Source organism: Triticum urartu, chromosome 7 (assembly GCF_003073215.2).
Source record: "Triticum urartu cultivar G1812 chromosome 7, Tu2.1, whole genome shotgun sequence".
NCBI classification, from domain to species: Eukaryota; Viridiplantae; Streptophyta; class Magnoliopsida; order Poales; family Poaceae; genus Triticum; species Triticum urartu.
The window spans coordinates 127,394,341-127,404,041 of NC_053028.1; the positions used below are offsets into that span (position 1 = coordinate 127,394,341).

The 9,701-nt window shown below is 46.0% G+C and overlaps 1 protein-coding gene across 1 annotated transcript; it reads right to left on the reverse strand.

Moving 5' to 3' along the window:
• Nucleotides 1-854: 854 nt before the first annotated feature.
• LOC125523708 (cysteine-rich receptor-like protein kinase 43) lies at nt 855-6,710 on the reverse strand. Its single transcript, XM_048688774.1, has 2 exons — nt 5,288-6,710; nt 855-2,073 (listed from the first exon to the last, which is right to left on the reverse strand). Exons 1-2 carry the CDS (start codon nt 6,543-6,545, stop codon nt 1,163-1,165), a joined length of 2,169 nt encoding a protein of 722 aa, XP_048544731.1. The 5' UTR covers nt 6,546-6,710; the 3' UTR covers nt 855-1,162.
• Between the last annotated feature and the right edge of the window lie 2,991 nt (nt 6,711-9,701).

A 9,701-nucleotide genomic window follows, 5' to 3' on the forward strand; every position in this document is an offset into this window, starting at 1 on the left:
GCATCTTCGTCAACACAACGCCCCCACCTCGTCCACAAGATGGACATCTAGCGTTTTCTGACAGATTTTTTTGCAAGGCGCGACCTCGACGACGGTAATGACCGCGTCACGACGACGGCATCTTCCGCGTCATCCACGACGGCACGACTGCATCGACACAGCGTCACTACAGTGACGACCCTACACGGCCACACGGTTCTGGCAAAACCGATGTGTGCTCGATGGGCTTCCTCTGGTCTTGGCAAAATTGGTGGACTCATCGCCGACGGCACCCTCTGACATCCGCAAAGTGCATCGTCCATGTCTGCAGCTCCGTCATAGCACTTTTTTTTGCGCCTCCGGCTTTATGCAGCTTCATCATCCACGACTATCTCGACCACGGCTACATCACATGATCGGCTACCTCGACATTGACATTAATGGCTACGTCTACAGCAACACATTGGCAACTACTCCAGTCAACAACATCCGCGTCATCACTATCGTCCACGTCACTCCCGCTGTGACTGCGAGAGGGAATAGAGGAGAAGTCAGGAAGGCACCAGAAGGAGACGCAGTCACCGCCCTAGGTGCCGACCCATCAGAGACGCAGTTGATGATGGCGCAGCGGAGAAGACGACGGAAGCACAGAGTTCAAATTCAGTCGTCATCGTCTGTTTCACTCCCGCTACGACTGAGAGGGAATGTTAGAAGTATAATTATGTTTAAGTTAGAGATTAGGAGTTAGAGATAGGATTGGTTTAAACCATGTACGACGTGTTCCCTACTCCAAGTCTCTCTCTCATATTGTATTCTATATATATCCCACACCTGGGTCACATCAATACAACAACATAATATCCAGCCATCTTATATTTTCTACATCAGTTCGGACTTTTGAATGAGTTGGCTGGAGCATGATTCAATATGGTATCCGAGCCAAGAGGTCTTGAATTTAAGACCCTGCCAACGCCCCACATCCAAGGAGTAAAATAGCCTAGACGTGAGGGGGAGTGTTGAAATATATTACCCATCTTCCTCCATAAATTCGGACTTTTCAATAAGTTGGCTGGCGGGTGATTATTTTGTACACCCGTATGATATACGGAGGATGCTATGCTATCCTCTGCTCGGCCTCTCGCCGGAGCCGAGAGCACTGGACACAGTGACGTAAACCGATGGCTCATGGCTCCAGTTGAAACGAGGCATGTCCTCCGGTAGCCCGCCTGTGCAACACCGCTGTGAGCGACTGCGACTGACGCTCGGTGCTCGTGATACTCCCGTCGAGATTATTCATCATCCATGTGCCCGTGCTATCATCAGCGCCCCAGGCTGCCCCTTCCGGCGGTGGCCACATGAATATTGGTTTCATGAGCGGCACCTCCGGCGGCGGTGCTGACTTGGCGATGACCTGCACCACCTCGGGCATGCTCGGACGGTCTGACGGGTTTGGGCTGCTGCACGCCAAGCCCAGAAGAAGCAGACGTTCGGCATCACCTCCAGCGTGCTGCGGGTCCTCATCCGGAGAAGAACCTGTGATCAGCACGACATGGACGCACTCCATTAGCCTCCTCTCACGGTGGAGGCGCCACACTCTATCTGTGATTTGGGCGTCGCCTTCATCCACCGTCTGTCGAATCAGCGCCCGCTGGCCGGTGACGACCTCAAGGATGAGTACCCCGAGAGCGTATATGTCGGTCTGCCGCGTCGCCTTGCCGCACATGGCGTACTCCGGCGCAATGTAGCCCCACGTGCCACCAACGCCGGTGGCGGAGTTCCGACCCACATCCACGGTGCAGGCCAGGCCAAAGTCACCGAGGCGTGCCCGATAGCTAGAGTCTAGCATCACATTGCTCGCCTTGATGTCACGGTGGAGCACCATCGGCTCGTACTCGTGGTGGACGTAGTGAAGGCCGGTAGCAATGTCCCTGACGATTCCGTAGCGGGTGGCCCATTGCCGAATGGCCGTGCCAGTGCGTTGCGCCTGTTGTAGCCCGGTGCCATTGCTCACTTTGGGGAAGAGATGTTGATCCAAGCTGCCGTTGGTCATGAACTCGAACACAAGTAGTGGCTCTCCTTTGTTATAAGACCACCCTGAAAATACATGTACATTTGTGTACGCATAGCATGACAAATTAGTCCTTGGTGTAGTTGTATAATTACGTACAAGTAATGCTAGCTACAGTTACAAAAAAAGTAGCTACGGATTGATCTACGGATTAATCCCGACCGTGATTAAAAGTAACCTCCCTGATTTTACAGTGGGCGCCCACGTCACCCGTAAGCTGCATCCGTGGGAAATGTGCCGTTGATGCAGCGTTTTTTTTCTTGCGGGGACTGTTGATGTAGCATTACTTAGTATGTAGATACGTTGCAAGCTAGAAATTACGTGTATATAGAAAAAAATGGATGTGTCTATAGCTCATCTAGACGTGACATAATGACATCATCAACTGTTTGTTATTTTTTTTTTATTTGTCTTCATTTTTTCCTTGTCACCCATGTACGAACCGGACTAGAGTAAAATTAATTTTCTACACACTAGGCTGCGTTGGGTCGTTGATGTTGAGCCGCAGTGCTACAGTGTAGTCTACAGTGACACACGATTTGCTACAGGAATTTTGATTTGCTACAGGAATTTTGCGTCAACGACGTACTAGTGTGTTGACTTCCTTTCTCAGTGGACACAAACGTCCTATACTAGGGATCACTTAACACATTAACAAGCACTCGAGTGACAATGTAATCATTTAAAAAGATCAATGAATAAATTGTAGAACGATGTGAATATATTTTTAGAAAGAGGTGAATATATTTTTTACGACGAGGTGAATATACTCTTACTGGTTTTTGTCTGTTTGTCGCGCACGAAAAAATCACGCACCTACTGTGTCGCAACTCGGACAAAAAAGGGTCGGACTCCAGTTACAAGTTCAAAGTGGACTTGCAATTGGGACGAAAAAAGTCGTGCCCAGGTTGCGTGTTGAGGATGGACTTGCAACTGGGACAAAAAAAGTCGGGCACCAATTGCGAGTGGAGGATGAGATGAGAACTTAGACAAAAAAAAAGGTTGGGCTCCAGTTGCGAGTCGAGTGTAGACTTGCAACTAGAAAAGATGGCCGGAGCCCAGTTGCGAGTTAAGGATGAACTTGCAACTGGGACAAAAAAGACCAGGGACCAGTTGCGAGTCAAGGATGGACTTGCAACTGGGACAAAAAAAGCTCGCGCTCAAGTTGCGAGTTCTTGGTGGACTTGCAACTAGTACAAAAAAATGTTAGGCCCAGTTGCGAGCCGACGGTGGACTTATAACTGGGACATAAAAAGGTCAAGCCCCCATTTGCGAGTCAAGGGTGGACTTGCAACTGAGACAAAAAAAGGTTGAGCCCAGTTGCAAGTCAACGGTAGACTTGCAATTGGGACAATATGTTGACCCAGTTGCGAGTCAAGATTAGACTATCAACCAGGAAAAAATGTCGAGTCTAGTTGTGAGTCGATGGTGGACTTGTAACGAGGACAAAAAAAACTCAAGCCCCGGTTGCAAGTCGAGGGTCGACATGCAATTGAGACTAAAAAAGATCAGGCTCTAGTTGCGAGTTGAAGGTGAACTTGCAACTAGCGAAAAAAAAGTTGGGCCTCAGTTACAAGTCGAGGGTAGACTTAAAATTGGGACAAAAAACTTTCCGGCTACAGTTGCGATTCGAGGATGGACTTGCAACGTAGACAAAAAAAAATGTTAAAGTCCAGTTGCAAGTCGAGGGTGGGATTGCAACTACGACAAAAGGTCAGGCCCGAATTGCAAGGTGAGGGTAGACTTGCAACTTAGAAAAAAAAGACAACCCACGTTTGGTGGTGGACAGCCAACTAACAACGATGAAAACAATCATAAGTTTAAAAGAATTTGAAAATAAAAAATAACATATCATGAATTAAAAAAGTTAACAAATTTGGAAGAAATAAATAAAGAAGAAGAAAAAGGCAAAAGAAACAAAAATGAAAAAAATCACTTGTAGCCACAACAGCCAAGGAGGCATGCACGAGGAACAAAATCAAATGGATCAACAGCGGCCTACTGCCACGACGGGCGCCCCGCAAGTAATGCGTACACGAAAAGAATCAGTCAATAAAAAATAAATAAAGAATACTAATCTTGATGTCTAAATCATGTGACTAAAAAAGTAGATGTGAGATACTATTTCACATCTAGATGTGAAATATCAAATCTGAAAAAAAAAGATACAAACATTGCATTAGTCCTTTTTTACAATTGGAAGGTTCAGGCCAGTAAGTTGCCCGCCGTAGTCCCAGTCAAATAAGATTATGTTTAATAAAAGGATTGCTTTCAACCACGTCATCTATGAATTTGTCAAATCTCGACATTCTAAAGCACCAAGGTCATCACCTAACCATACTGGCTCCCATTCTCATTCGGTATTACTGTATAAGAACAAAACAAACATTGATACAATTTTATTAAATTTGCATACTTTTTGCAATCTTAAGGCCAATTTACGATTTGGTCAAATAAGATTATGTTTAATAAAAGGACTGCTTTCAACCACGCCATCTTTGAATTTGTCGAATCTCAACATTTTAAAGCACAAGGTCATCATCTAACCATACTGGTTCCCTTCTTATTCGGTATTACCATATAAGAATAAAACAAAACAAGAGTGGCGTTTTGGCACACGGGAGCGCACACTCCTGATTTTTAAAATGTGTGTTTTAGATGTATTTTGAAATGTCAAAAATTCCAAACAAAAATTTGACATGTACATCTCGATATTCTACATGCTCACAAAGTCGTTTCGTAAAATACCGAAAAGTTATGTGTCGCATGTGAAAAAGACAAAATTCAGTATTAAAAAGTGCTTTTCACAAGTCATATTTTTGTCTTTTTTACACAAGCCACATATGTCGATTTTCTCCGAAATTTGACGTGTGCACACATAATGTCGAGATGTATGCGCCAAATTTTTGTTTCGAATTTTTTCACACTTTGAAATATATTTTTCTGGTGGCAAGAGCGCGCCTCCCATGTGCCAAAGCGAATTTCTGCAAACACTGATGCAATTTTTTTAAATTTGCATACTTTCCACAATGTTATGGCTAATCTACAATATGAGGTGATTGACTTAAATACTGAAAACAAGTATGGATATCAGTGTATTAATAGGATTTGTGCGACGCGTATTCCATGTTGTCTGTGTTGTAGGCTTGTAGCCTGTTGGAACTTGGAACGCGTATAGGATGGTGCAGAGGCTGGTGATCTATTCCGCTTTTTGAAAGAAAAGAAAAAAGTATAACTTACCGACAAAGGGGACGATGTTCTTGTGGCGTAGCCGGTTGATGATGCTGACCTCGGCAAGAAAGTCGTCGTAGCAGCGGTTCTGCACATCGCGCGTGAACCTCTTGACCGCGACATCCATCGGTCGCTCCGTCTTTGAAGCGGAGGCCGTGAGCGTGCACCTGTACACGGTGCCGAACCCACCTCCCCCGAGCTTCATGGCTTCGTGGAAGTTACCGGTGGCCTTCTTGATGTCAGCAAATTCCACCTTGGTGGGCACCCCGGGGAGGCGCTCCATGGATCTCGCGAGTTGGTCCAGGTCCTTGTGCCACCGCCGGTACCTCGAGTTGAAGTAGCACGCCAGGCCGACGGCCATCACTGCGGTGGTAGCTACGGATCCGAGGACGGAGGACAGGATGGTCACCTTCCTTGACAGGCCTCCACCGATGTCGATGTAGGGGTAAGGGAGGAGCTGCTCGACCGTCGCGTTCCAGCGAGGTCGAGCGTTGTGTAGCTGCTCCGCCGTAGAGAGTAGGCCAAAACGGACGTACGGGTTAAAGTTGGTAATGTTCAGGCTCACCTCAGCTATGATGTTGTCAGGCTTGGGATTGGCTTGGACGTCCGCGTAGACCGACAGGCTGCGCCCCGCACTGTCGTAGTCGATCCACACGGTGTATTTGTTTGCTACCCGATCGATAGTGATATCGACAACCATGATGTCATCATAGTAGTGCTCCGTGATCGAGAGATTCGACAGCACGCCAATCCTGATAGAGACGGTGCTGCCGGAGACTGCGGCGCTCCGAGATGTAGCCTCTGGACTACCGGCTCCGGTGAGGACGAGCGGGCCATCATCTCTGGCCATCAGTTCCATCATCAGCAAGGAGGTGTTTAGCATCGACGGGAGGATGAGGAAGGCGAGGCTATCCCGGCTGGACAGCGGCTGATATGCCACGGTGGCGCTGAAGGACGCCCCATCGACCTCCAGCCCGTCGCCGCCGTCGGGTCGAAGTTGCCAGAGTCGTATCGACTGATCGACGATGGACAACACCTGGGTGTTGTTCCCGTCGGAGTCGGAGAGGTTGCCGAAGCCTCTGGATTTTTTATCGATCAGATAGAATTCGGAGCCGACGCCTGCTATGGTGTAGTTGCCCCTGAGCCGATCCTGATTGGAATCAGTGCTTCGGCACGGCTGTGCCTTCGCGCGGGAGAAGAACATGATTAATAGGAGGATGAGGATGCCGCAGAGACATGGGACAAGCTGCTTCAGCGGAAAGGTCATTCTATGTTTCGCCCGGTAGTACTTGTTAGCCCAAGTACAGACTAGCTAGTACCAGACTAAAGAAAGGAGCAGGATATCTGCCCGAAGAACACTAGTACGAGCACTAGTAAACACACACACACTCACGTACTAGTGAGGAGACAGAGTGGTACTACTAGTGGAAGCTGGATGAATTGCTTGATTTTGGCTTCGTTACAAGAGAGAGAGCCGGGTCCTTTTATAGGCCCAGGATGTGCACAGCACACACACTAGAAATTACGTTGCTACTACTATAGCCATGCAAAGCCATTTCCGAGTAGGGCGTTTTGGTGACCGAGCTCCATGAAGCCCTTTATTTTTGAAAAATTCAAAATTCAAACTTTTTGACTTCAAAAAATTCTGAAAATAAATATGTAACTGTACACGGATGAAATGCATGTGTGTGTAAAAATTCAAGATGAAATACTTCGAAATGCGACCTATAGAAAAAAGACAAATTTTTGGACTTTGAGGATGAATAGTAACATGTGTTAAAAGGCATCAGATTTGTCTTTTTTGCACAGCCTTCATTTCAACGTATTTCGTCCTAAAAATTTACACACATGTGTGTTATGCCTCCATGTATATTTGTAATTTTTTTCAGATTTTTTTGAATTGTAAAAATATGAATTTTCATGATTTTTGTGTTTTTCAAAAACCGGCCTCCATGGAGGCCGAGCTCCAAAAGGCATTTTCGTGAGTCAGCGAGCTATAAGAAATAAAATAGTATATTTCTTCTTAGTTGAAGGAAAGAAAAGAGGAGAGAGAAGGTAAGTGGGCTCTTCGTGAAGAGCCAGCTCTAGCACGTGCTTCTAGACACTTTGTAAGAATGAAAAATGGGCCACATAACAAAAAAGTAGTACACTTTTTGATGAAAGCGGACTAAGAGCACTCGGCGACGCGGCATACTGAAATCACGCCGGCTCCCATGCTAGCTTGGGATGCGTGCGTCTTATGACGAAATGTTTCCTTGACTGAGACGTAGTACACCGGTACAATTCATGCATGTGCATTGCCATTTAATATGTTGCAAGCAGCGCTACATTGCATTAATTCATGGAGACTAGATGCAAACAGGGCTACATTGCATTAATTCATGGAGACTAGATGAGCAGGACGGGAACGACGGCCATTCCATGCTTGACGGCGACGAGGACGAACGACGTACGGGCGGCTGGAGGAAGCAGTCAGCTCAAGTCGTGCTAGAGAGCGGTGCTGGCGGCGGCGACACTGTCGCTAACTGTGGTCACGCGGAACATGAAGTCGATGCCCAAGGCAGACACAGTGTGCAAACGATGTGCACAGAACGTGGCATGCACGGACGACAGCTACCTCGATTTGATCACCATGGATGTCATAGCCTTCCACCTGGTTTTCTTCTCACATGTTGTCAATGGCCCCTAGAATGCGTGACTTGATATCAGCGGACAGGGCAAACATGGTGTCGCCGGGCGCCGGCAGTGACTCCGGAGGACGAGACATGATCTTCCTATTTCATGTATAGCAAGCATAAGTGGGGAAGAAGGTGCAGGAGTTGTAGAAAGGAATCAGGGGAAGGATTGATGGGGAAGAAGGTGAGTGGTGGACTGGTGGGGAGAAGAATGTGGTGGGTGGGAGGCTTGCAAGCATTGATTGGATTACTGGCTTGTTGGGCGCTAGTTGTTGAGGAAATTGACTGTGTGTGGACTGTATCTGACAATGTCAGTACATTGAATACTGTCATAGATACATGCCCTATAAAATTCTAATATAGTCTGACTATTATAGAAGATGTGGATCCCGAGGCTACTTAATGGGTGAGATTTCGGTGAAGTGAGTCGCCGAGTGCTCCTACGCATTTTCGAATTTTTGATCTACTATTATACATGTTGGCTATAAGATGGGTTGTAGATGACATGACACTGGCTTATAGCCAGCAGCTAGCTATACTATTAATCATGCTCTAAAATAAAAACTAGGTATTGCTATCTAATGAAAATAAAGCTATATGTTCATCCAAGCAGATCGTATGTTATTAACACAAGTCTGTCTTTCACTATCTTATTTTCCTCCAAGGAAATCAGGGGCTGTTTGGTTCCAATAAATCACTTGACTTATAAGTCAGGTGACTTAAAACTGGTGACTTATAAGTCATGCTTGTTTGATTGTCACCTGACTTCTAAGTCACCTGAGCACACCTTCCCACCTTGTTTTTTATGTAAAAGTGGTGGGAACCATGCAAAAGGGGATTGACTTATAAGTTTTAAGTTGGGGTGAAGCAACTTATGACTTATAAGTTGGGGTGACTTATAAGTTAGGTCCGTTTGGCAAAATAAGTCACTTTTTACACTTTTTGACTTATAAGTTAGTGACTTATTTGGAAACAAACAGGCCCTCAATACGCAAGCGAGACGCATGCATGGTTGTGATTCCTGGTCTAATTTCTTTGAATATGGTAGCACCAAGCAAAGGGGACCCACACCTAGGCATGCAGGGTCTGTTGGTTCAGACGTAGAGCATTAACTAACGAGTGTCGTGTGGAACGCACCCTAATAATGCCTTGGACACGAAAGTCTGTACCAAGAATTCTAGCGCCAAATTTATTGTCAACCAAATTTTTATAGGAGTACTTTATATCACCTGACCATATGTAAAAATTCAAAAAAGTGTGTACTCGTTGTAAAAAAACTGAACTACAGTCCTCTGTTCAAGAGGTGAAACCCCTGCACTGCTGATAAATGAATTTGCTGTCCGGTCAGGTAATATAAACCCAAACAGATCAACTAGAATGGCTAGAACAAAAAAATACATTATTATCAGTGTGGTTGTGCAAACAGAGGAACGACGAGAAGATATCAGTCAGGTGACCTTGACACAGACGAACAACAGAGCAAGGAGATTAAGCACTAAAAGAGCAATGATGGGGGAAATTTCCAACCTTCACAGATGAGTGGAAGCGGTGGTTCTTCACCTAGGCCAACGGGAGCAAGAACCATCTAGAGAAACGAGGAAATGGATGGGCTGTCGAGTTGTGGGCATCAAATGGATATAAAATAGTGTGAAGGAAGAAAAATATGAGGGAAAAGTGAGGAGGGGCCAGTTGGAAGGACGAGGAGCGTCTTTCAATTTAGTTCAGATGGATGGTTCGCGGTTTGTAGT

Coding starts and splice junctions, on each gene's coding strand:
- LOC125523708 (XM_048688774.1), bottom strand. CDS start 6,545: ATGACCTTTCCGCTGAAGCAGCTTGTCCCATGTCTCTGCGGCATCCTC. Junction 2,074..5,287: donor GAACATCGTCCCCTTTGTCG/GTAAGTTATACT, acceptor ATGTATTTTCAG/GGTGGTCTTATAACAAAGGA.